Source organism: Condylura cristata, unplaced genomic scaffold (genome assembly GCF_000260355.1).
Source record: "Condylura cristata isolate star-nosed mole 26May11 unplaced genomic scaffold, ConCri1.0 scaffold00001, whole genome shotgun sequence".
Taxonomy (NCBI): Eukaryota; Metazoa; Chordata; class Mammalia; order Eulipotyphla; family Talpidae; genus Condylura; species Condylura cristata.
The window spans coordinates 52,144,995-52,172,435 of NW_004567102.1; the positions used below are offsets into that span (position 1 = coordinate 52,144,995).

The window sequence follows — 27,441 nt, forward strand, 5'->3', positions numbered from 1 at the left end:
CTGGCCTGTACCCCAGTTCTGTATGCACACATAAACAAATCTTTAAAAAAAAAAAAAAACTCATTGAAACAGAGATCAGTTTGCTGGTTGTCAGAGGTAGTACCTACAGGGTGGGAAAAATTGGTTGAAGTGTCAAAAGGTACAAAGTTCCAGTTATAGGTGCAATAAATTCTGGGGCTGCAATCTACAACAAAGTGACTACAATTAACAATACTGTACTGTATATTTAAAAATTCTTCCTATGTGCGCGCACACATACACTATTACTATGTGAAGTAATGTTAACTAAACTTAGTATGACAATCATCTCCTAGTATATACGTCTATTTAGTCATTATATTGTGCACCTTAAATTAATACAATGTTATATGTCAAGTACATCTTAATACAAGTGGAAAAATATAAACAAAATTTTACTGTCAAATTTTAAAGATAAAATTTGCCTTAGATTGAAAAATCTCATGTATCCACCCATCTTCCCTATGAGCAAAAATTCAAGAGTACTGGGCAAAATTTTAGCTATGGAGCAAAACTTGTCTTGGTTTACAACCTACTAGCTCATACATGAAATTAGCTGACTTTGGTACTTTTCATATACATAATAGTCTATTATAAACAGCTGAACCAAAATAAAGATAACAAAAATAAATGAATAATCAATTTTCAAGCTATGAAATATAATGCATAATTATTTATAAATGAAAAGTTATGAAAAAACACAAGCAGTTTTTCACTGGGATATATTACATGCAAGTGTTGACTATAAAATGTACATGAATTTAAAGACTACAAATTTCAATACTGTAAAAGAGGATAATTATACACAGAAACTACATTGACATTTTCCAGTTAGTTGAATCAGCGATAAAAATCAACTGCCTGGAGGTCTTACTTCTTTGAGTATTTCCTCTAAGATTTCAGCACATTTTTCATATGGTTGTTCAAAGTTCATGTCCTTTGTCATTGCTATCGTTTCCTCTATCATGGAAAGGACCTCTGGATGATCTGCAGTTACCGTTTCGATTAAGTCTTCTATTGAATCTGAAGTAAGATAAGTTATAAATTAATTTCATTAGTAATTTTAGAGGACAATACTATTTGTAATACAACATAATTATTAATACCTGACCCAAGACAGTACTAATTTTGTGCTGCAGCATCATATAGTAAAAGAGGAAAACAAATCAGGAGTCGAGGTTAAGTCAGGAGTCACAAAATATAAGAGCACTGGCTTAAAGACGGTGCATCATAATGAAAATGAATGAGGCACAAAGAAAGTAATACAAGGCAAGAATCAAATCCTGTAAGCCCAGGAGAAAAGGTAGGAACCAAAGAATTCCAGAGGTCCAGCTAAAACACTCATCTAGGGGATGAGTGAGAAAATAAGACAAACACTTCCAAGATGAAAAAGTAAGAAGACAGGCCCTCCCTGGTGGCGCAACGGGTTAAAGCACAGCACTGAGAAGCTAAAGCCACTTCCACATGAGTTCGATCCCCGCCTTCCCCGGAGGTGACCACATGGTGTGGCAGACCTCCCCTGGCCCGCCCGCTGCTCCCCTCAGCAGTGTACTTCGTTGATCTGCCTGTTCTGCTCCCCGCTCTGTCTCTGGTGAAGTCTCTCACTGCCCCTGAGTCTCTGGCCTGTACCCCAATTCTGTATGTACAAATAAATAAATCTTTTTTAAAAAAAAAAAAAAGTAAGAAGACAAGGAAGCAGGCAAGTTGGAAGGAATTGGAAGATGAATGGCATAGGCTGTTTCTCAAGTGTTACATCTGATTCCAGCCCTAACTGGATACTGAATGCCTCCTTGCTTGGTTTTGTTGATGCACAGGCTGTACCACGATGCAAATGTTCATGTTCTTCTGTTGCAGAATATTGGCAACTCCATCTACCTTCCCTACTCACACTCTGTAGTTGTGCTTTCCAAGCTTCTGTCCCAGGTTCCATCCATCAGAATGTCCTGCCAGAATCTAGTTGATCCCCACTCTCCCTAACTTCCCCCAAATCCCAAAGGGTCTTCAAATCCCAAAGGGTCTTCCCTCCTGTAAAGTGAGATGTCTATGCTCAGGAATGGAGAGTGCAAGCCGTTCCAGAGAGACAGCATGGGAGAAGCAAGGACTCATGGTCCTCTTGTAGCAGATACCCAGGTATCTTCACAAAGCAGACACCCAGGTATAGATATTAAATATGCTAGTAGCTGTTATATTTGTCCACCCAATATCAACTGTCCTTTTCCTTAACAACAAAATCAATATGCCCAACTAAATCACTGCCTCTTCTTCTATCTTCCCTTATTAGCTTAGGTACAGCTAGATAAAATGAGAGCAAAAATTTTTTTTGTGTGTGAATCTTTCTGTCACCTCTTTAAAGAGAGATAACTTAGCCAGGGGACATGCCAGTTTCGCCCCTTTTCTGTCTCTGCTCCTAGACACACCGATATGCCTGCTGGAGTATCAGTAGCCATCTTGTGAGAGTTATGGCAGCCACGAATCAAGGACGGCAGAGCCAGGATACATTTCCTATATCCCCAATACTATTTTCCACTGAGACATATAGTACATGCTATTTTTTTTCTGTGTCCCTGTGTGCCCAACTATTTATAAAAAAGTAGCCTTTAGGACAGGGTAAGTTAGGTATTTAGAATGCTTTTTAAAAAAATAACACATTTCTTTTAGATTTTGAGTGAATTACTTTAAATTTTGAAATCCACTATTTCAGAGAACCAAATTACCCAAATGCTAATTTACCTGTTTTTGATTTGGACATTAGATCTGGAGAACTTTCTTCATGTGACATTATAGGGATGTCTTTTTTATCTGTGAATAAAACATTGTTAATAAGCCAAGAACAGTATTTTGAAAATTGCAGGTGATTCCTGGGCCCTCCCTGGTGGCTCAATGGGTTAAAGCACAGCACTACAAAGCTAGCCACAGCCACTTCATCACCAGTTTGAGTCTGATTCCCAACCAGGGAGCTGACCCACATGGCGCAGCAGACCTCTCCTGTCTCACCTGCTTCTCCCCTCAGCAGTGTACTTCATCAATCCACCTGTTCTGCTCCCCACTCTGTCTCTGGTGAATCCTCTCACTGCCCCTAGGCCTCTGGCCTGTACCCAAGTTCTGTATGCATAAATAAATCCTTAAAAAATTGTAGGTGATTCCTAAAGAAGACAGTGGTATGGGCCTATGAAGCATTACTTGTAGCAGAAAAAAAAAAATCTAAAAACTAACTTGTTTCCAACATGAAGAACTTAGTTTAAAATATTACCTGTAAATAGGGAAACTGTGCAGCAATTTAAAATGAGTATTTTGGCTTAAAGGAATATTTCCCAATGAAATAATTAAATGTTACATATACCTAAAAGAGGTAAAAGTAATTACATTGTATGTTCTCTATTATGTTAAAATAGGAATAAAAAATGATAGCATCTTAAAGCTCTGGGTTTATGATGTTCTGGGAGAATTTCTTATTATATGATAATGATTGTGTCTTACTTAGAACATTCGAAAAAGTGGACAGGGCTCTAACTGCATTGTATGTCCAGGTTTCTATATTTTCTTTATTCTAGTAAGTCAATTTCTTTTCTATAGTTATTCAGCTTAAATATGTAAAAAAGAAGCTAATTTTTTTGTCCTGGTTTTCTTTTCTTTTTCTTGGTCATTTTAAACTTCAATATAAATATAATAAAATACAAAATAAATGGAAATAGGATCCACCGCATGGCATTAGTGGTTCATTTTGTCAACATCTTTACCAGTTTTAACATCTTGATGGTCATGTTCTAATGGTATTTTGCTTTCTTCACTGTCCATACTTTCTCTTTGGGAAGAGGGTGTCAAAGCTGCAGCAAAAGAAAAACATATCTTAACAGTTAATTTGCTTATATGAGGAAAGATTTGGTCAAAAACATCAGCAGTTTATATTTTTACCATCTTCATACTGTGCAAAACTCAACTCATCCATGCTTTTGTCTATGTCAGATCGGGATTCGTAATTATCTCTCTTTTCAAGTTCTCTTGTAAATATTCTTGGAGTTGGCTGGGCTGAAAGATAACAATGGGCTGTGTCAAACAAAAGGTAGAGGGGTAGGGAGACTTGGGTAGCAATTAAATCCTGTGCTTTAAAGTCAGACAGACATGGATGCTCTGATAGTCAGCATGGCTATTGTAAATAATTTTATCTCCCTGTCTCAATTTCTATAGGGCAAAATGAGGATCATCAGATCAAAAGCTCTGTTGCAATGAAATAATGGTTGTAAACATTAAACTTGGAAAATGCTCACTCACAGGAAGACTGCTCCATGTTAACTGCCATGCTCTGTATTAGTATATAATTTTCTGTGTTTAAAAACCTCACTATTCTCCACAAATTCTTCTTAAAAATACATTTCATTAGTGAAAAAAATTCATTTTTTAAAATTTAAGATTTGTCCGATTTAGTCTAGTGAATTTGAAAAAGAAAAGGCTTTTAAGTTTGTAGCACATGAAAGATAGCATCTGTTTCCATATTCTGATGGGAGAAGACAACTTATGAAAGCTTGAAAATACATGATTCATGCCTTAATTTGATGTGAAAGGACACCAAGAAGTATTGTGACCATTTTTCCTCTAGGAGACTTCAAGTTTTTCCCCATGATCTAAATCTCAGTTAAATATCCTTTCTTCAGAGAGTACTTCCCCCATCCTGGTCACACTCTAGGCCACCTATGCCATCACTGCCTGTCCCATTACTAACCTATAGATTTTTCCTGTCTGTTCACTTGGGTTTTTGCTGCTTTTCCTTCCCATAAAATGTAACCGCTACTAGGAGAAGAGCTTCATGTGTCTTGCTCACCTCTGTAGCCTACTGTCTAGAATCACATCCACCACAAAATACACACTCAACAAAGTGTTTGTTGAATGAGTTAATGATTTAATTTTGTTCAGTTTTAAATAATTTTCCAAACAAGCCATTTTAATAGCCTGGGCCAATATTTCTCAAGCTTTTGTTTGTGAATTAAAATATTTGAGTATTTTTTTTTAAGTTTTGATTTTAATTTTGAAGGCAATATATACTACAAATATAAAAACATCCTGGATTATCTTGATGACCACTCGGAAAGCATGCAATGTCAGTACTGGTCTTTTTTTGTTGTTTTGTAATCCCTTGGGCACTATGTTGAACTTTTTTAGTTATTTATAGATTAATGAGAAAGTGAGACTGATTAGATGATGTATCCTTGCTTAGTAAAAGTTTGATGTTGCCACATCAAGAGATAATTTACTTGCTATTTAAACTGCACAGAAAATAATGGGAAGCTCAATTTGTTTAGAACATTAGTAAAACCCTCAGAAAGATCTGACAAATAGCACATTCTCACGCTAGCACACATGCACCATGGCCCAAATAAACTGTAATTTAATCACACTTATAAGTCTTGAGAATAATAGTAGTTTTTCTAGGTGTTATCTAGTTTAACCCAAAGCAACAGTACATTATCAGAATAATATACCACAAGTAAGTAAGGTTTATGTTAGAACTGTAACAATGATGTAATGCTGACAAATACATTAGAATAGTTGATCAAAGCAATAAGTGAAAGGATTAAAAATTTAAGATAATCTTGAGAGATGTTGAAAAGATATTTGATAATGTTCGTCATCCATTCCAAATAATACTTCATAACTTTATAGGAAAATACTGGTAAGATCTATATAAATAGGTCTACTATTACTGCCGCTACTTAAGACCACTGTAGAACTGCCAGCTTACATAATAAGTCAAGAAAGGACATAAGAGGAGTTGAAACTGTACTTTTTTTCCAAACGATATAGTAGCTATCTGTAAAACTCAAGAAACTCAACTAAAAATCTGTTTAAGAGATAGTAAGTTTAATGCCTTGGACTTGCAAACATATATAAAAATCAAAGGGCTCTCTAGTGTATTGGTAGTAATTATTTAGAAAATATTAATACAACAGCAGAATGATGCCATTCAATAGTAGAACAAAGTGACAAAATATCTAGGGATAAACTTATTAAAAAAATGTAGACAAAACATGAGGAAGGCCTTAAATGTTAAGGAAAATCAAAAGATTTAATCTGTATGTGTCAGATTTAATAGTAAAGATGACAATTCTCATCACATTATACTATTAATATAAACCTCCACTGGGAGGGTTCACAAAATTCTCTTAACATCCCAAACCTAGCCCCTGACACACACTAACTGTTGTGGAATGAGAATTTATTTTATGGGATTACTTTCAGGGATTATTTTAAATCAAAATGTTTTGAGGAAGAATTTCCATTACTAATTAAAAACCATTATAATAAGATTTAATGATTTCATTTTGTATTAAGGGGCATAATAGAAAATAGAAAAATCAATAAACTAGAAAGATCAGAAGTTGCACACATGAACTTTTTCAGATATAGATGGCATTTCAAACCTCCAGTGAATTATAGATTATTTAGCAAATGTTACACGTACAAGTGACTTCCCATTTGGAAAAAGTGAATTTAGATTCCCATCTAATACAGAACTTATTACAATAATTCCAAATTTATTAGGAATAAGCACATTTTAAAAACGTGCGAATGCAATTTTGCATAGGTTCACACTTAGTCATAAATCTGAACAGAGAACATGAGGTGGGTGAAGTATTTATCAAATTTTTAATAGGTGATATACATGGGGAGTAAGTCTGAGTGTCTGAGTGATTCTTCTATCTGCTTTTTCCTGTGTTTTGTGTTCACCTGAGAGACATACAGGTTAAGAGCTCTTAGATCAATCTAGAGCACAATCACTTGTTGGTTGCTAATGGTGGTCAAGTTACATAGCCCCTGGAAACCTTGGTCTCTTTATTCACTAAAGCTGGAGACATAAATACCTACCTCATAGGACTGTTATAAGCATTTAATTGGGTAACATATAAAATGCATTTAACATGGCCCTAACATATATCATGTACCCAATACACATTTATTATTACCTTTGAATGAGGAAAACAGTATTTGGATATGATGCAGCAATGGCTATATGAGGAAATAGTGTACTGCCATTAACTTCTGGGAAATCCAAACAATGGTGGTTGAGTCAAGTCTAAAATTTCTAGAGTTGATTCCAAATTTTGGCTCAGGATCCAAAGTGAGAAGTGAGAAAGATCCCCCACATGCAATGTTGCACTGAGGGTATTCCTTTCAGTGGAGAGGCTTAGATTAAACTACTTTCAAGTGCTCTATGTAACTGGTTACAAGGTGTCAACTGTAGATGCAAATTTTACCAAGTTCAATCAATGAATTTCCAAAGTATGACCCTGAAATAAGAACTCTCATTTTTCTTGGAGTGAGAAAAACGGGAAACAGATCCCTGCCCAAATTCTGTGACTATTCTAGAATAATGTAAAGCGATCTAAATCTGGAAAGTTCTTTCTAATTGCTTCTCCATAGGAGTCTTTAATCTGTTTATGAACCAGATTTGTGCATATTATTTCTTCACTAATGAAACCTCTTGGTTACAAGATGCCAGGATGTTAAGGTGCCAGGGATATCAAGATGAATAAACTAAGTGCTTGCTTTCAGGTAACCAGGATAACTGTAAAGTACACATATGTTAAAAAGATGGTTTACCTAGTTTTTTAGCTTGTAGTTCTATGGCAAGCCGTTCTTTCACAACTTTAATAGCTTCTTCAGTGGCTGCAGCTATGGTATCATTTATTAACACTTCAAGGGCATTATCAAAACGTGGTTGAACAAGTTTAGTGTAATCAATTACCTGCAAAGAATATTTCAGAAAACCACCATAAGCATAAGTTACTGTGAATATTAAATTGTTCATGTTTATCTATGTCACAAAATTCATAATGCTGCTGGGTATGTCCTACTTAGAATTCACTGATTTTTGAGTACTTGCTCATAGACATTCATTCGCATTTTTCATGTAATATATATTCAAGATAAATATTTTAAAAGTCAACTTTGTTTAACCTACAGAAAAGGTAACTATTTTAAGCATCTAGGTTGATGATGTTTTATAAATAGATGCATATCACAACAGCAACAATCAAGATATAGAAATTCATATCACACTAAAAAGTTCCCTCATACTCCTTTAAAGTCAATTCCTGGCTCCTGGCAACCATTTTCTACTTCTCTTCATTATAGGTTAACTTTTCCTTTTCTAGAATTTCATATAAATAGAACCATGAGCTATGTACTTTTTTCCAGGCCTTTTTGCCTTAATATATTAAATGCTTTTTGGGATTCATAAATGCAATGATATATGACATCAGTTTGTTCCATTTACTATCAAGTAATATTTCACTCTATAAGCTCTACCACAGTTTATATATTCATACATCTAGTGATGGATGTCTGGGTTGTTTGCAGTTTTAATTTATTATAAATAAGGTGGGAGTAAGCATTTATCAGGAAGTCTTTTTGTGGACATATACTTTCAATTTTTAAATTTATGCATACAGAACTGGGGTCCAGCCAGAGGTGCAGGGACAGTGAGAGGATTCATCAGTGACAGAGTGGGGAGCAGAACAGGCAGACTGACAAAGTACACTGCTGATGGGAGCATCGGGTGACATAGAAGAGGTCTGCTCTGCCATGTGGGTCACCTCCCTGGCTGGGCTTGAACTCGCGCTGAGGCAGCTGCGGCTAGCTTCCTAAGTGCTGCTTTTTAACCCACTGCACCACCAGGGAGAGCCCTGGACATATGTTTTCATTTCTCTTGAATCAATTCTTAGGACTGGTATTACTGGGCATATGGTAAGTATATATTTGACTTAATAATAAGCCATTAAACTGTTTTCAAACTTTTTGAACTATTTTATATTCTTACATGCAAATTTTAGACAAAATGAAAGTTGTAGTTACTCCACATCCTCACCAACACTTGGTTTAGAAAATTCTTTTAAATTTTATCCATTCATGAGGGTGTGAAGATGTATAAAATACAGTTAAGTTTCCTAATCACTAATAATTCTAGTGTCTTTTTATATGTATTTCAGTTATTTACATATCTTCTGTTTTTAAGCATATTTTCTACTTTTGAATATTTTAATAATTGGGTTAGAATCTTCTCTCTCTCTCTATGTATATATTCTGAATATAAGTGTTTTGTTAGGGAGATAACATACTTTCTGCTGAATGCTGGGATGTGAAAGACAGATGTCTATATGTCTTTTAAGGACATTTTTCTTGTCTTTAGTATGATCACATTACTTTATTCCATGACATCTAATGCCATCATTTTTTAATGGATGCACAATATTGTATTAGTTATTTAACTACTACTATAATAATACATACATTGAGGTAACTATGCTTTTGCTATTGTAAACTATAGATTATGGTAAACACACACATTTATCATACATAGCTATCTACAAATCTTCCATAGTTTATTTATTGAAGTTACATTGGTTTACAACACTGTGTAGGATTCAGAGTGTCTGATAACGCCTTCATGAAAAACTCATAAAATGAAATTGACAGTTTGAGAAACGTGCATACCCCAATGTCCAGGAGAGTGGTTACCTTTGTAGGAGGAGTAGGGAAGGACTGGTATTGGCAAGAGGCATGAGGGAGCTTCTGGGGCGCTAGCAACAGTTCATATTTGACCTGGATAGCAGTTATATATGGGTCTGGTTTATCAGAAAGTAGTGAGCTTTATTTTTCTGTCATATTTTATAGTTAAAAAAAAAAAGTAAAAGCAAATAGAAAATGTTACCCCTATGTGCAAAAATATTTATTAGCACTTTTAAGTAAATTCAAACCCCTTCCCAGGGTAATTACTACTCTGACCACATCTTTAGCCATCTTCATCTTATACCATTTTTCATTCTACACAGCGCCGTATACACACTGGCTTTCATATCATCCCCCTACATTTAAACCCCTTGTCAAATCTTTTTGATTCTGTTTTCAAATTATATTGCAATCTCCCTTCTTTTTACCACCTGTACAGCTATCACTATGTTCTAAACTAAATAGAATTTCTCTCTATTTTGAAGGTGGAGACAACGATGACTGGTGGTTGGGAAGTCAAGGAATTGACAGAGCAGGGTATTGTGAGGGTCATCTTTGTAGAGACTGGTATCACCATGAATGATGACAGCAATGAGTATGTGGAGAGAGCATCAGCAAGCCAGGAGGAGAGATGAGTAGGACTGAGAAAAGTAATGGTGGCATAGTCTGCCTGCTGTGACAGTCCAGTGAGGGCTCTGGGAAGCAGGCAGGGGTTGTGGTCTGGAAGCCATGACCAACAGCAAGGAGGATGCTTTTCCCACACTGAGCCCAGGGGAATCATTATGCAATTTCCCGTGTGAAATAAAGAAAACTGAGTACAAATCCTACAAATTGTAAACTTCTACAAATCATAATTAAGCATAGATAGGTAGAAAGCTAGCTAGTTAGCTAGCTAGTTACCTTTCCTTTGTAATGTTCTGCAAGCAGATTGCTAAGTGTTGTTTTCCCTGAAGACTGAGGTCCATATATGAATATTTTACATGGTGGTACTGGCATCGGTGGGAGAAGATAGGGGCGTGGATTCAACGAAAATGACTTTAATGCGTCTTCTGATGAATTACAGTATATTTTACCTAGAAAACTTAAAATATGGTCTCATCAATAAACAACTAAATGAGGCATGAGAACATTTTAAAATTAAGTTCTGAAAATTTCAACTTACCTCACGGAAAAATCTGACAATCCTGGATAAATATTACCTTCTTTTAAAGACACAGGACAGGTACGTCCCCATTTGCTTCTTCTCCATCTATATCTCGGTGCAATAAGTTTATAAGATGCAAGAGAACGGAACACCTCTTCCTGTTAATAGCAAACACTACATTAAAAACGTGGGTATAGGTTTTGCTGAAATTAATAGTAAAAGAATTGATTATTTGATTTACTATTTAAGAAATAATGTAGAAAGCCAATTTTGGGTTTTTTCTTTAATCACAACTTGTACATGTCCAAAGTTTAGTGAGAAAAGTATTTTTCATTTCTGTTATAAAATCCGTTCAAATTTTACTGAGCATTTTCTACTATAAGGTAAAATGAGCCAAGATACAACCATTTCTAACATATGGTTCAGAAAACAGATTTTGAAAACTTCTTACTGAATAGCCTTGAAGAGGTACTGGATTCAACTAAACTATGAAGTCTCCCTCAGCAGTCCTCAGTTGGTGACCTCCAGAGACGTTCAGAGCCACCTCTCTATAGAGTATACATTGCCAACAGGTCGACTGTGCCTGTGCTACCTTAGCAAGGGGCAGGAGAACTGGCGACAGATGGCATGGCAGACAGCTGGAAGAGGGGCAGGTGCAAGCTGGCTCCCCACACCTGCAGCTGGGGCTCTCACATGCATCCGCTGGCTCCAGTGACATGGAGGACAGAGAGAGTGGAGCCAAGGTCCTGCTGGCTCAGAGGGCAAGGTGGCACACCTGGCAGGACTGCTGCATGATGTCCTCACCTGCAGCCTGATGGCATTAAGGAAACTCATTGCTTAGCGGACCTGCACGAGACTGTGATCCTCGAGGCGAGCCATGCTGGGCTACCACCCTGCTCCAGGAGTCCTCAGACAGGGAACTACGGACTGAAATGCACCCAACTAAGTCAGGAGGTGGTCATTCCTTACCCTTCTTTCCTGTCCAAACCTGGGAACAGTGTTTGAGTAGCAGACTGTGAGTGACTTGGCAAAGGAAAAGTGATTGACTAACAGATGATGTTTCCCTCTAAACTTTGAACCCCAGGAGCCATGTCTCTGGAAGGTGCTGTGGGAAGATGAGAGAGTTTTTAAATGAGATTGATTCTACTGGTTTTTTTTGTTTGTTTGTTTGTTTGTTTGTTTAAATTGTATCACTGCCTCTGATTAAATGGGACAGACTGAACCTATGCATTTGTGTTTGCTGCTTTCCTAAAACCTCACAAAAATGACAAAAAATAAATAAATAAAAAGGAATAAATTAAGAAAGGCACAGAGATGGGAGATGGACAGCCACAGTTTCACATTTTCAGAGCTAGACTACATGGGTAATTGACTTAGAACAGAGAATGGTAAAAGCCAGTGTCTTTGGTGGCTGGGTCAGGGATGGGATGGGGTGGATATAAAGGAAGCAAACTGATTCACTCTGCAGAACCTCAGAATGGCTCAGACCCTTCGGGTAACAGATACCTCTGGAGGTAGGTAAATGGAAACCAGATGGCAGGAAGAATGTAAGAAAATCTTTAAAAGGACAGCTTGCAAATTGTATACCACTTTGGGGTTATGAGTAAACTCTCCAGTCTACACTTTCATGAAAAAGAGGGCAAGCATCCTTAGCCATATACATTTGTCCCTGTTATCAGGGCTCCCCTTTCTTAAGTTTCAGTTATCTGTTGTCAACCATTGTCTGAAAAAATATGTACAATAAGATGTTGAGAGTGAGTGTGAGAACATTTGCCTAATTGTTATCACAGTATATTATTATAGTTTTCTATGTTATTATTAGTGATTGTGGTTAGTCACTTACTATGCCTAGTATATAAGTTAAACTTTATTGTAGGTGTTTATGTATAAGGGAAAAAAAATACAAATACGTGTGTCAGGCTTCCCTGGGGATGGTAGTAGGCATACTTTGGATAAGGGGCACCACTGTAACTTGTGAACTATAACCTTAGGCCTGTACCTACATATCCAGTAATTTCTAAGGGTAAACTCTGGGTCTAAAATTTTTTTTTCAGGTTTCAGGATTACTTTAAATTCTCCCTTCAGTGATGAGTTAGGAGCTCAGCCTCTGTGTTGCTTGGACCCAACTTCCTTCCTTTTCAGTACCAATTCCTGTTACTGAAGTCCCAGCACATATTTCAGCTGTGCTCACCCACTAATATCTCTGAATAAACAGTACAGGGTAACCAAAATGACCTCTTTTTTCAAAGATTCTTTCATTTGAATTATAATATCTATATGTGATTCTGGCATCTATTTCTACTCATAGAGGTGAAACTAAACTTCCCCAAATAGATCAACTCTTCTGTTTGGAAGTTCTTGTGGACCTTTTAGCCCTAGCAATTATTATTTGATCACCACCATATCCATAAAACTTTGATGTCAGGAACACAGTAATTGAAAAAAAATGATTGAAGGAATGAATGAGTACTGACAGAGTTGAGGGCTTCTATGCCTTTGCTTACTTTGCTGCTGCAAAATTTTAAGCTGAACTTGAGTTGTGTTCTTTCTCATTATCCCTGTGATTAATTGTTCTGATCTTAATGTGTTTCTTAACATTGTCTTGAATATTGTACTAATAATACTGCTTCTTAAATTAGGTCAAAAGTCAAGTCTATTTCTATAATGGGTATCCTAAAACTCTTTTAAACCTTGGAAGGATACAAATCGAGGTCACACCCTATAGTGAAAAAGTAGACATTCAAATAGTTCAACATCACTTACATTTTCCATTACGTCATTCATCTCTTCCTCTGCACCCTGAAGTTTGGTGATAATTGCTGCTCGTTTTAGGTTCAGATATTTAAGTCGATCTATAACTGTCTAAATTTAAAAAACAAATCTTTAAATGTATTGACATTTAAGTATGTCAAATATTCTGAAAAAATGTTGTGCTCATGGGCAGAATTCTTCCTTGCCTCCTTCAGCTGATAGTTTGCTGGCAATCCTTGGTATTCCTTGGGTTGTACATTTATCAGTCCAATCTCTGCTTTTGTTGTCAGATAGCAGTCTTCTCCCTTGGTGTCTGAATCTCTACTGTTATAAGGCTACCTGCCATAATGGGTTGGGGTTCACTCTAATTTAGTATGAACTCATCTTCACTTGATTAAATCTGAAAAGATCCCATTTCCAAAGAAGTATTGGAAATTAGAAACTCCTGATGGAAAAAATATATATTTTGCAGGGGGATACAATTCAACTTGTAATAGTCACATGTAGATGGAGTTAAATATTGGATCTATGCTCCCAAGGCCCAGGGACATCTGGTACTGTCAGCAACCAGAAGAGAAGTTAGAAGACTGAGTGATCCCCTAACAGCACTAGAGGGAGCAGTCTTGCCTAAACCTTGATTGTAGACTTCCAGGCTTCATAACTACGAAAGAATACATTTCTACCATTTAACTTATTTATTTCCCCTCTTTCCTTGCTGACACAAGCTATACAACTTCTGTCGACTGACAAATTCCAGATGGAAGGAAAAAGCTCTGAAAAAAATCAGAATTTCCATTGCTAACTTATGTTATGACCTCCCTTTTTTGTATAATCATAGTATCAAAAATATTCTGAGCAACCATCAGTTTGCTACTGGATTGCCTTAGCTTCATAAATTGGCTACCTGGCATGGGCAAAGTATGAGTTGCCCCAGGGCAGGAAATTCCTCTGTGCCCGGAGACAAAAGGAAAGCTCCAAGAGACGTAAGGCTCCAGAGCATCAAGACTCCTGGGAAGCTTCCTCAGTTTTTTTTTTAAACAAAAAACACATCTCAGATAAAACTCCCAGGCATAAGGATTCATGGACAATTTCCTAACATTATTGACACAGGTTTTGCTTCATGCATGACTATGTGACTTCTTCTTAATTTACCCTTTTCTTAAACAATATCTAACTACTCTATGCAAGTCTTAATTAACCCTTTCCTAAAACAAACACTAGCTACTCTCTATTAGCCTTAAGTTAGCCATTAGCTTCTCTTTAGACAATCACTGATGACTCTGCTTACACAATTTATTCCTTCTCTAGGGCCCCTAAATCCTTTGCTAATAGCTCATCCTTTCCCAGGCCTCTTATCCTTTGAAGTCATAGTTAAACATCCATATACACAAATATGTATAGTCTAGTATGCCATAAAATGCCAGAAAGAGGATGCATTGTTCCCCTCTTCCTTTAGAACTGTTATGCTGATTTCTCATTAATTTACCTGATGTATTATTGTAACTAACTACTTTCTAAACAGTATAGAGACCTGCTAAAAAGATGAGCAGGAAGACTTGCATCCAACTCCAACTTCCGTGTCTTCCTCACGCCTGCTCCCCTTCCCCCCCCCCTTCTTGGAATTCCCACGCTTGCTGATGCCTGCTCCCATCTTAAGACCCTGCCTGCCTTTTGCCCTCTGACAGCTTGTGATTGGGGCTGGTCCCCAACACCTTGTTATGTCATGTCAGGTGGAGTATAAGTCCTTATAGCATGGTATTCTCTATGTAGCTTATTTTAGCCAGTGTTGTGTGGGCAGAAGTGCCTGGTACCAATGCCATTTGGGGTTTTAACAGGCTTGGCAGTTTCAGCCAGGCTTACTGGAGCTTCTACCCTCTACCTCTATAGTATGACCCAGGCCATAAAATGTGGTAATTTGATATATTTTGAGGGAGAAGTCTGCTGTGTGTGATGATGGCCTGGATGTGGGACGTAAGAAAAAAAAGAAGAGTAACTGGAAGACTGGATCTGATATTTACTCTACTGAGGAAAAGTGTGGGAGGAGTGTATTTGGGGAGGGAAGTATTCATGGTAAACTTGTATTTGTAAATGTAAGATGACAATTAGGTATCCAACTGAATCTGTTGAGTTGTAGTATATTGATTATACAAGTGTGGAATGAGAGGCAAAGGTCTGGGATAGTAATATGAATTTAAGAGTTACTGCTGTTTAGTGATACTAAAGGTCTTTAGATTGGATGAAGACGCCTAAGAGGGTAGATGCAGTAAGCTCTGGGATCCCCTAACTCTAGAGATTAGAGATGTAGTATTCAATGAGGTAGAATGGACTCCAGTAGAGTGGGATCCCAGAAGCAAAGGCAAGAAAAGCAATAAGAAGAAAGAAGGATGAGCTGGGTTGTTTCAAGGTGAGTTGGACGAAGACTGAAAAGTAACCACTGGCACTGGAGAGATCACCAATGATGCTGGTAAGAGGAAGTGAGACGAGTCTCCCTAATTGGCTCCACACCAGCTTTCCTACCATGTTGCCAATTACACAAAGCCAGAAATCCAGGCATTGCTCCTTTCTCCCTAAACTCTTAAATTAAGTCACTCAACAAGTCCTGTCATTCACACTTCTTAAATATCTCTCAGGTCTATCTTCTCCTGTCCATTTCCGCAATCCCTAGTCTAGGTCAGGCCACCGTCTTTTACTTGAACTACCGCAAAAGTCAGCTAGCCTTTCAACACCCATTTGATTCTCCTTTGTTCTTTTCCTTCATACTGCAGGCTGACTTTTCTTAAATAGTATCATTTTCATTTTCTGGGTTAAAACCTTCACTTACTCCCACTCTCTGATGATGAGATATAACTAGCACAACTTATAAAGTCTTTCTTGGCACAATCCTGCTTATTCTTAAATTCTTTTTGTTTCAGTCCCTCTGCCCCTTCCCTCTGTGTTCTGGTCCCATTTCATTACCTAAAACTCACTGTATTCTTTCTCACCTCTGGGCTTCCCACAGACTCTTCTTCCCTTAGCGTGGAACACGGTCCCACCACCTCCCCTTTCCTAGTCTCCACGGTCAAATGCTTACTCATCCTTCAAGTTTCAATTTTAAAATAAGTTCAGCCAAATGGCCCTCCTCACTAGACTAGGTTCTGCCTTTTTGTCATGAGCTACCATACCACATTGTCATTCCCTGACTATAACCCTTCAGCTATTTATTTTTTCCAACATACTGGATATTAACTGATGGGTAACCAACCCTTTGCCCTTGTGGTCCACCACAAATCTATTTTCTGTTTTTGTAAGTTTGCTTTTTTTGGACATTTCATTTATATGTTGTGCTGTTATGAAATATCCATGTACACCTTTAATTCCTTTGGGTAGTATTTATATCTCTAGGAATTGAATAGATGATTCATGTGGTAATTCCATGTTTAATCTCTTAAGGAACTCCCAAACTCTTTTCCAAAATCTACCTCATTTCTGAATCCCGGCTGTAATCAATTTTTCCATATCCTTGACAACACTTGTTATTGACATTTAAAATTTTTTTGCCATCTTAGTGGATGTGAAGTGTATCTCATTATGGCTTCCATTTGCATTTGCATTTGCATTTCCCTGTCAAGCAGTTTTTCATGTGTTTTTGGCTTTTATTTTTCTTTGAGGCACTTTTTGATTATTGAGATTTAAAATTCAAATGTAGTTTGATTTAAATGTGAATAGATGCATAAATACATAAAAATTTAAGTGTCAAACTGCATTTTTCAAAAATAAATTGGTGTTAAAAATGTAAATATAGTTCTGATGGTTATTAAAATAAGTGTAATCAGGTCAAAACAATGTTTTGATTTTCCAAACTGTGGAATATTCTTACTGAACATTGCACTTACCAAGAAGTGATCTTCTGGGAGTTTATTTCCATCTAGTTCAATGAGATACTGGGAATTATGTTCAGCCATTATTTCCTGCAAATAATAGACAAGAAATCTTATAATCCAGGTTCACTGGGAAAACTGAATATAAAGACAGAATCTAAATACACCATAAAGAAATTTTTAAACTTAAATTGTTTTCTATATAATGTGGTATTTTTATTTTTAGTGATCAAGGGGCTTCTGCAAAAGGCTAATCTAGTCTCCATACTAGAATTCTATGCTGTCCTTTTTTTTTTTTTTTTCAGATTTTTCTGTACACTAAACAGAAAATATTTTGAGATATTTGTCTCTGCACATATCTGTAAAATAATTTCTGCTAAAGTGATACTTGAGGGTCCCCCCTGGTGGTGCAATGGGTTAAAGTGCAGCACTACCAAGCCAGCCGCAGCTGCTTTAACATGGGTTCAGTCCTGGGTGGGGGGAGGAGCTGACCCACATGCCACCGCAGACCTCTCCTGTCTTGTCCCCTGCTCCCCTCAGCAGTGTACATGTTCATCTGCCTGTTCTGCTCCCCACTCTGTCTTTGGTGAATCCTCTCACCACTCCACACCTCTGGCCTGTATTCCAGTTCTGTATGTATAAATAAATCTTAAAACAAACAAACAAACAAAAAAAAAACACTTCAGTACAGAAAGGCAAATATTTAAAAAAATAAATGATACTTGAAATGACATTTGTTTGTTTTACTTTAATACTCCATGGCTATGAGTAAAATTCAGCCTCCAGAGTCATCTCTGTATGATACTTAACCATAATTTTGATGCATTTTCTGCTAGATTCCATCATTTCCCTAACACTCATGGAAAGTCTTTAACCCTCAACTCTTATATGGATTGCAAATATTTTGCTTTTGTATGATTTATCTTTTGACTTTATGATTTCTCTTGTAATATAAAATATTTTTAAAATGTTTTGTTTCAGGGTTTCTTGTTAGATTTTCTCTATGATAATGTATTCTAGTACATTTTCTAATATTCTTCTAAATTTCCCTCTGTTATTTTGTCTTGAATATTAGAATCTAAAATCCACTGAATTTTTATTTTTGTAAATTGGCAATGTTGAATTCTATTTGAGCTTTGTTTTCCCAGATAGTAGGAATAGTAGAGAGATAGTAGGATAGTAGAGAGATTAAGACCCATCTCCACTCTTCCTCAGGATAAGATCAGACTCCACCTTTCTAAACAATTCTCTCACAACTATTCTTAAAGGCTGTGAAGATGGCTCTTGTGTTACCTGCCTCCATAAATCCCAGATATCCCCTTCATTTCCTTTAAGAAGGCCCTCATTAATAAATATTCTCCCTATTGCAAGAGTCTGAACAAAATCAGCTCCTTAATTGTGTATTTTATCTTCAATATTGTGTAAGGCTGGAATCTTTTTTGTTTTTTCTTCTGAACATTATGTAACGTCAGATGTATGTTTGTTTAGCCATGGTAATTTGTAGGTATATAATGTATTTCAGATTCTCCCCTAAAGATTCTTAAGGTTGGGCTAATGCTAAGATTAAGGATACATGAAACATGTCCAACCCAGAGTTAGTTGGAATCCCAAAACAGACAAAGGACTTAACCCTGGATTATTCTAGAAGCAGGAGAAAAGCCAGAAAATGACACTGGTTAGTTTGCTCCTTCTTGCTTTCCTTTTCTTTGGGAAAAGCACTGAATGATGGTGTTCTTGGTCTCTTAAGTTCAGTGACAACTCACCCAGATCAGAGATCACAGGTATAGGGTCCTCCCTTCTATGGTTCTCCCCACCAGCACCTTGAAACTACTATGTAAGACAACTGTCACCTAAGTGTCACCTAAGTGCTTGGTTTGGAAATTCTTGCTTTATTGGCACTAGGGCAATTAATTCTTATTTATACTTTGCTACAGATCCCAGAGATTTTCCACTCCTAGACATTTTGTGGATAAGCGATTCAAAACTAACTACATAAATTTATTTCTTTCATCAGAGTATAAGAGTCTTTGCTTTACCATATACTTGCTAATATTAGTTTCTCTTATTACTTGCTCATCTTTTGAATTTTGAGTGTGGGAATGCAACTGCACTGTTAAATTAGCATTTGTTTAATATCAGCAAGGCTAAACATTTTCTATTGGCTTGTTAAACTTTAGTTTTTTATTTTTATGAACCATCTTCTGGTTATATCTATGGCTCTTTTCATTCAGGACGGTGTAAACTTTCAGGCTTTAAGATATCAATTCTCTCTTCCTGGTGGTGCAACAAGTTAAAGCATAGCACTATGAAGCAATCTACAGCCACTGCAGCAAGAGTTGGATCCTCACCAGGTAGGTGACCCACATGGCGCGGCAGACCTCTCCTGACCTGCCTGCTGCTCCCCTCAGCAATGTGTTTCAGTCGATCTGCCTGTTCTGCTCCCCATTTTGTCTCTGATGAATCCTCTCACCTTCCCCTTGCACCTCTGGCCTGACCCCCAGTTCTTGTATACATCAATTGTATAACATATCAAAATTTTGAAGTTTTTATCATATTTGATGTGGATATTTTCCAGTTTTACTACCTTCAATTTCAAGGGGCTTTTTTTTTTTTAAAACAAATTTTATTGCTAGGCGCTTCATATTTCATGAAATTGCAGCTACCATTCTTTATCCTATGCCATTTTATCACTTGTTCTGCTGAACACCTATTAAGTATTAACTGTGTTCATACTTGGGTCTAGCATGAGTGATGCTAGGATATAAGGCCAGGTCTCCATCATTGAAAGACCTTTTGTCCCTGTGCCCTTTATGAATGTGATTCTCATTTTGGAGGATGAAGGATGAAAATGCAAATGACACACTCATTTTTCTTTTAACAGTATATAGACACCATAAAACAACAAGAAACAAATTCTTTTAGTTTCTCTATCACATTGAGGAGAATCAGTGTGAGGACTTTCTTTTGTTTTGTCTTTCATTGTAGCCTTTACTAACTAACTTGATGTCTGGCTAAATACTCCAGAGTCAGTAAATCTTGAATAAATCTCCAACACAAATTTGGCAGAGTCTGCCCTAGCTTTTTGACCATATAAAGTATGGTGTTAACATAATTGTAATTTTAGCAATCACATTTTAAATGCTAATCACATAATTAAAACACTCCCATTATAATGTATAATGGCTTTACCATGTATATATGTACTTATACATACATACATATATACCACACACACAGACACATATATAAATACACCAACTGTGAACGAGATAGCCACAGAAACCAATCTGGGAATAACTCTTTAGATAGCAACTTAACTAAGTTAACAAATTTATTTATGAATAAAAGAAGCACTGTTAAGTGTCTATTTGCATAGATAAATCCATAAGTTACAGACTGAAAATATATTTACAAAATAGTCTTTTAAAGCGGTTTTCCAATGTCCAACTATAAATAACTTTCCTTTGTGACTTTTAAGAAACATAGTTAATTTATCACTTTCAACAACATTGCTGCTTTGTAAGAGTAAAATTTTATTCTGTGAAACAGCTTGTGGGATGGAATCTGTAGTCTAACGGCATTCTAAAAGTTTAAGAGGAGAAGATAAGGCAGATGGAGATGAGGAAATGTGAAAGCTATTACACATCAGTGATAAAAACATCAATATTTTTTAGAAATATATCTTGTTCTTACTTCTAAAGAAGGAAGAACTGTTTCCTTATAAACTTTAGTAACATGCTCAATATTTTCCAAATAGTCCTCAGGTCTTTGCACTAGATGTTGAAGAATTTCAGCCACCATCTGCATTTCGGCAATAAACGCCTAAATGGGAAAGGAGAGATTTTGAATAGGTTAGTATTAATGACAACTTAATTTTCAAGCACAGTCCTACTCTTTATTCCCATATGCCATTTGTAATGGAAAAACAGGAAGATTTGAGATTGGGAGTTTTATTTAAGAGACACTGAATACCCTAAGCAGTCTTGGATAGACAGAGTAAAACTTTCATTTGGCTTGGATACTTATTTATTTTTGCTCCCCAATAAATAGTGAAGAGTAGGGGAGGAACATCAGATTTTGAGAGACAAAGTAAAGAAATCAGATATCTGAGCTTGTAGTGCATTCATTCACTTAGTGAAGATTTACTGAGTAACTGCTATGTACTAGGCACTGTTCTAGAAACTTGCAGTAGGACAGTGAACATCATCAACAAGACCCTGAGGCTTGTGTAACTGACACACATTCTGGTTGGACATGGCAGAACATAAAGGATAGACATATAAATACAGAACTTGTTAGGCAGTTGTGAGAGCTAGGAAGAAAAACAGGGTGGAGTGTAGGACACAGAGCCTGATGGGAAAACGTGCTACATAAGGTCAGGTTTTCTGAAGAAGTGATGGACATTTAAGTAGAATACTGAAGGAAGTCAGAGAGCGTCCACACAGATTTCCTGGAGAAAGAACATTTCAAGGCAGAGGAAATGTTACATATAAAAGTTCTCAGCCCAAAGTCTGGTAAATGTTTAATAGCCTATTTATCGTTATCATGCTGATTATATAGTGATTAATTATAGCTTTATCAATGAAAATACATCAATTCTTCTAATCACTGAAATAGGATCACAAAATTAGATGCAGTCTGCTTCAATATCCTGCAGGACAATAAAACTGTGATTTTGAAGGTCCCTTTTCTGTTAGACAAATGATTTGCCACATAAGTTAACATTTGACTTCACAGAGTTTAGGCTCTCATAAAAAGGAATACATTATAAAAAATTATATCTCAGAAATTATGAAAATTTTAAATAAATTTGTAATATAAATAATAGATACATTTCAATAGAGCAAAGATTGGAAAACTATGGGCCTCTCAGCCCAGTGGGTGACCAAATCCAGCCTGCTGCCTGTCAGAGGACTTCTTATTATCAAATTGTCCTTACTTAGTCATGGTGAAAGACTCTTGATTCCCTATTGCATTAGGCTTACTAGTATTTATTTTAGGATTGCAGTGACAACATGCAGAAGTGAAACTGGACTACAGATTTCTTTTCATGAATACTTTTTGTCAGATTTGGGATGGGGTCATGCTAACTTCATAAATTGGGTTATGCTTGGGCTACTTTGATCTCTACATTAAACTTTGTCTTTGCTCTAATTCCTCATTCTAGCTTGCATAATGCTTGACACATAGCAGATGACCAGAAGAAGCTCTCTGTGGTGATGTAAAATGCAGCAGGTCAAAGTCAGGCTAGGGAGGAACTTTCATACTGAGAAGAATGTTAAGCTTGATGACCTTTCTAGGTTGTGAGCTAATGATTTTTGAAAATGTGAAATATTTTTGCTTTCTCCCAGACTAAAATAAAAATATAAAGAAAATACAGTGGTCTCTAGAACATATTAAAAAAAAAATCTCTGCTGAAATAACAAGAATAATGAATAGCCATATACCAGAGACATTTTGTGGGGGTGGAGTGGGGAATGGGATCAAAAACGGGGGGGGGGGGAGGGAAGTGCACGGGATTATGGTGATGGCACACGGGTGACTTGGTGATGGGAAACCCATGGGGGTTACAATTGAGATGGAAAAAAAATGTACAAATGATGTAAAAATAAACTTATAAAATAAAAAAAAATCTCTGCTGTTTTTGATATTATATTAATCATTTAAATAGTGAATTTTAAAAATGTGGTATATAGTATTGGATATTACCTCTTCTTCTTCTTCTTCTTCTTCTTCCCCTTCCTCTTCCACTTTTTTTTCTTTTTGGGCTTCTTTCCTCTTCTTCCTACGATTCTCAATAAACTCAGGATCCCACTGATCTCTTGTATATATGTGCCCAGTGTTACAGTGCTGCCTTTGCCCAGAAACTCTCTGGCACAAATCGAAGTCAGGACACTAAGGAAGAACATCAGAAACCACAACAAATAAAATATACTTTTACTTTCTGTTAAGAGAGTATGTAATACATAACCCCAAAAATCCCCCAAACCCTTAGGAAATGCAATCTTATAATGGCATTTTACATCAGGGTTCATCACATGCCAGGAGAGGCACATGACCTGATTTTCCCACTATTCCTGGTTTTGCTTTATTTGAAAGTTATGTATGTGAGAAGTGTCCAAAGTTTAAGGATCAAAACAGGGGGTTGGAGAAGCAATAGAAAGAGTCAGAGAAACAAAGTCAGTTTAGTTTGCAAAGGCACACAGGAGCATTTTGTCAGATTAAAAGAGAATGAAAAAAAAAGTGAGGCAATATCCATCTATTCCTAACTATAAAAAATTATGTATTTACAATATTTACTATCACTACAGCATCATGGATGACATTTGTTATAAGATGGCAGTCACCAATAGACCACAGCATTTGAAAATCGCCTTTTCATTTTGTAAATAGAAAAGTGAGTCTGGGTAGTAGAAAAATAGCCAACACCAAAGTCTACAAGTAGTTTTCTTTTCCACAATGCTTTCACACTCATAAGAGTTTACTCAACTCTTAAAAGTGATCCTGTGAGAGAAGTAACTCAATAAAATAATTAATGCCATTCTAGGTTAGAGCAGTATTACAGTGCGGGTTAAGAAGCTGGTCTCAGATCTCAGTATCATGATGGGAAACTAGGACTGGGAACCAGGCTTCAAATACAAAGCTTCTGTTCTGGGGCACACGGTGAATGATAACCAGGCTTTGGGACCAAAAATCCTGCTCTGAATACTTTCCAGGAAAAAAAAAAAAAAACAAGTCAGGATGATATTCTATGGTAATGGTTCTCAAAGGGCAGGGTATCGCCACATGTAGAGAACTGTAAGGTGATTTATTAAGTTTGGGTGAGGCTTAGATATTTTAAAAAGCAGTCTCGGCCCTCCCTGGTGGCACAGCGGGTTAAAGCACAGCACTGAGAAGCTAAAGCCACTTCCACATGAGTTCAGTTCCTGCCTGCCCCGGAGGTGACCACATGGGGCAGCAGACCTCTCCTGACCCGGCCGCTGCTCCCTCAGCAGTGTACTCTGTAGATCTGCCTGTTCTGCTCTCTGCTCTGTCTCTGGTGAAACCTCTCGCCGCCCCTGAGCCTCTGGCCTATACCCCAGTTCTGTATGTACAAATAAATACATCTAAAAAAAAAAAAAGTAGTCTCAATGATGCTGCAGCCCACAGCTCATGCAACACACTTTGAGAAACAAAGGAAACAAGTTTAGAACCTTCCTTGCTCACTTTCTGATTTCTTCAGGCCACCTCTATGAGGAGTTGAGGGGCACTGATTGAATCAAGGCTTATTTTGGCATCATAATTTTTTTTTTTTAAGATTTATTTATTTTTGCATACAGAACTGGGGTATAGGCCAGAGGTTCAGGAGCGGCGAGAGGCTGGCTTCACCAGAGACAGAGTGGGGAACAGAACAGGCAGATCGACGAAGTACACTGCTGAGGGGAGCAGCGGGCGGGTCAGGAGAGGTCTGCCACGCCATGTGGTCACCTCCTGGGCAGGCGGGAATCGAACTCATGCGGAAGCGGCTTTAGATTCTCAGTGCTGTGCTTTAACCCGCTGCGCCACCAGGGAGGGCCGGCATCATAATTTTTTACAAGAAAGATTCTAGCCCATAATTTTGGAACCATGTTTACTGGCCCTTATTCAGCAACCCAGAACACCCACATTGGGGATCTTTGGTAAGATGACAACCATTAGCTTTCTTCTATTTTCACTTATAGGAAGTGTTAATAAGAGATGTGCCTGAAGGGCATTCCTTGGAGCTGTGAGCCACAGATTTCAGTTTGCATCAGAATTACCCAGAGGGGTTTTAAACACCACTGGGCACTGCGGGACAACATTCCTGAGTTTCTGACTCACATTTCTTGGGGGAGTGGCTGAGAATATACATTTGAAACTAGTTTTGCAGGGCTGTTGAGTGACTAGCTCTGGGCCATACTCTGAGCACCACCACTTTGGAGCACTGGCTCTTAATAGAAAAAAATTTGTTTTGGTAGTATGCACTTCTATGGGATATGATTAAAACCATAGGCTTTTGTTCCCCTAGAATGTCATACATATAAAATTTTTTATAATTTCAGGAGGTTCGTGGATGATAAGTGATTTATGTTTCTGGGGCTATGAATTTCTGTTCTAGGAATCTCAGATTATATCCTTCAATAAGGTCATCAGAGAAGTGAGTGTTTTATTGACTTCTGTCCTTCATTAGGTCCTCCAACTATACACTGGTCACCCTGTAGAAGCTTCCATGAGAGCCCACATATCACTGGGGTTAAGGACTTCATTCTCAACATTTATTTCTTTTCTACCAAGACTCATATAAGATAGTTCCCTCATTTGCAATGGGAGTTTTGCTCTTTCTGAGGAATAGCTTATGTTTTCATGGACAAGGTGAATTTTATAATGGGCCACATTTCTCCTTCTATGCAGCTCATCAAACTTAGAACCAAACTTATAACCCAAATTTAATAAACACTGGGGACTTAAATCATATATCTGTGTTGTGTTCTTGTTCTACGAGGTCTTAATTTCCCATATAATCTATCTTTTTCATGGCTTAGATTTTATATTTGGTTTCAGCTGGTTACTTGAGATCTTTTCTTAGCTCCATTATATACACATTAACATACTCTTAAAGTCACACATGGATTGTGACTGACCTCTGATCACAACCTGTTGCTGGGGCTACAGATGACACCATGCTCAGCATAAGTGACATGTGTGCTGTCACTGCTGCCCCTAACACACCACTCAGTCCCCACAGCTGAGCTGAGAATCATCGACATTATTATGAATCATTTGATGACTCAAAACTTTGGTGGGGGAGGGAATCAGACAGGGTATACATATAAAGGCTTGTTACTCATTTTTATAGAAAAATGTAGGTTTTTACCTCAATGAATTATTATCACAAAGCCATGAGGCAGCTATTACTACCTTTGTGAAAAGGAAATTGAGGCTACTAAATGTTAAGTTGATAAAGGAGAGAACTGGAAACAGGACCCAGCCTTGACTCTTAAATCAATCTAGTTTTGGTACTTGACATTCATATATGGACGTAATTTGTTCAATTCACTCATTTTATTTAATTGGAAAACTTACGAGGTATCTACTAGGTACCGTATATTTTTCTAGTTGATGTTTATATGAGGAAGACATGCTCTAGACTTTAAGGCAGAGTCTAGAAAGAAAATGGGCAATTACAATATTGTGCAATAACCATAATAGAAGACATGTTGAATGGTGTTTAGAGAAGAATTTAACTTTCTGTGGTAAGTGAGGTGTGGAAGGGTAAGAAGGTAGGAGGTAAATAAATGTGCATGTTGTTGTGGATGATAAAGGTACCTTCTGGCTCTGAAGAGATGATGACTGTATTGACTTTCAAAGAAGGACTTATGATTAAGCCTAGGGAAGGGATAAGAAGGTGTTTCCTGTGGCTGAAAGTATTCCTTATATTTCACTACTAGTAAAGACAATAGTTACCTATAGTAGAAAAAAGTCTAATATTCTTACCTTAATATTGATTATAATATCAGGCTTCAAATTTAGGTTTTTAAGCAGTTCTACTTGCTGCAAAATAGTCATGGCCTGCTCTGAAAGTGATGGTATTTCAGTGATGACATAACCTGTGGAGTAAGATGTACTTTTTATGTCTTGGTATATATTATAGTATACATTTTTCTTAAATCAACATTTCACACTATAGCAGAATATATGTATACATGTTTATGTAAACTACAGAACCTAATAAAACAACTATGTATCCCACCCACAGTCACACAGTTTAAGAAACAGAACATTCTCAATGTGATTCTGGATTAGAACATCTACTGACTTGCACCTCTCTCTTGAAACCCAAGATTCATTGAAAATCACCCTATTTATTAATCACCCACATTCATTTCCTTTATATACTTACTTAATTATGTCACTCTCTTGTGAGAGAAACTTTCTTTTAGTAATAGAATAAATTTCAACTCCTTCATTGGAAATGGCCAGAGGCATCATCCAAACTCTAGGAAAAGTGTCCATGGAAGAACTGTGGGAGAGACAGCTATGTCTCTTAAGTTTGCCTCACCACTGAAGCTTTTGAGTGGATTTCTTTAGAAATCCTAGAGAGAAGTTAGAGATCTATGTGACCTCAAATCATCCTGATATGAGAGGAGATGTAAGACCATCCAAAATGTGATA

The 27,441-nt window shown here is 37.0% G+C and overlaps 1 protein-coding gene across 1 annotated transcript in view; it reads right to left on the reverse strand.

Moving 5' to 3' along the window:
• Nucleotides 1-27,441, reverse strand: part of AK9 (adenylate kinase 9) — an 81,592-nt gene that overhangs the window by 46,119 nt on the left and 8,032 nt on the right. The window contains exons 6-17 of the mRNA XM_004674083.2: nucleotides 26,764-26,876; nucleotides 22,981-23,166; nucleotides 20,965-21,093; nucleotides 17,283-17,361; nucleotides 13,427-13,521; nucleotides 10,682-10,821; nucleotides 10,420-10,600; nucleotides 7,612-7,756; nucleotides 3,931-4,044; nucleotides 3,756-3,842; nucleotides 2,749-2,817; nucleotides 893-1,041 (exon numbers count right to left, since the gene is read on the reverse strand). Coding sequence (XP_004674140.1) covers nucleotides 893-1,041; nucleotides 2,749-2,817; nucleotides 3,756-3,842; nucleotides 3,931-4,044; nucleotides 7,612-7,756; nucleotides 10,420-10,600; nucleotides 10,682-10,821; nucleotides 13,427-13,521; nucleotides 17,283-17,361; nucleotides 20,965-21,093; nucleotides 22,981-23,166; nucleotides 26,764-26,876 — 1,487 coding nt within the window. The remainder of the gene's footprint in view (nucleotides 1-892; nucleotides 1,042-2,748; nucleotides 2,818-3,755; nucleotides 3,843-3,930; nucleotides 4,045-7,611; nucleotides 7,757-10,419; nucleotides 10,601-10,681; nucleotides 10,822-13,426; nucleotides 13,522-17,282; nucleotides 17,362-20,964; nucleotides 21,094-22,980; nucleotides 23,167-26,763; nucleotides 26,877-27,441) is intronic.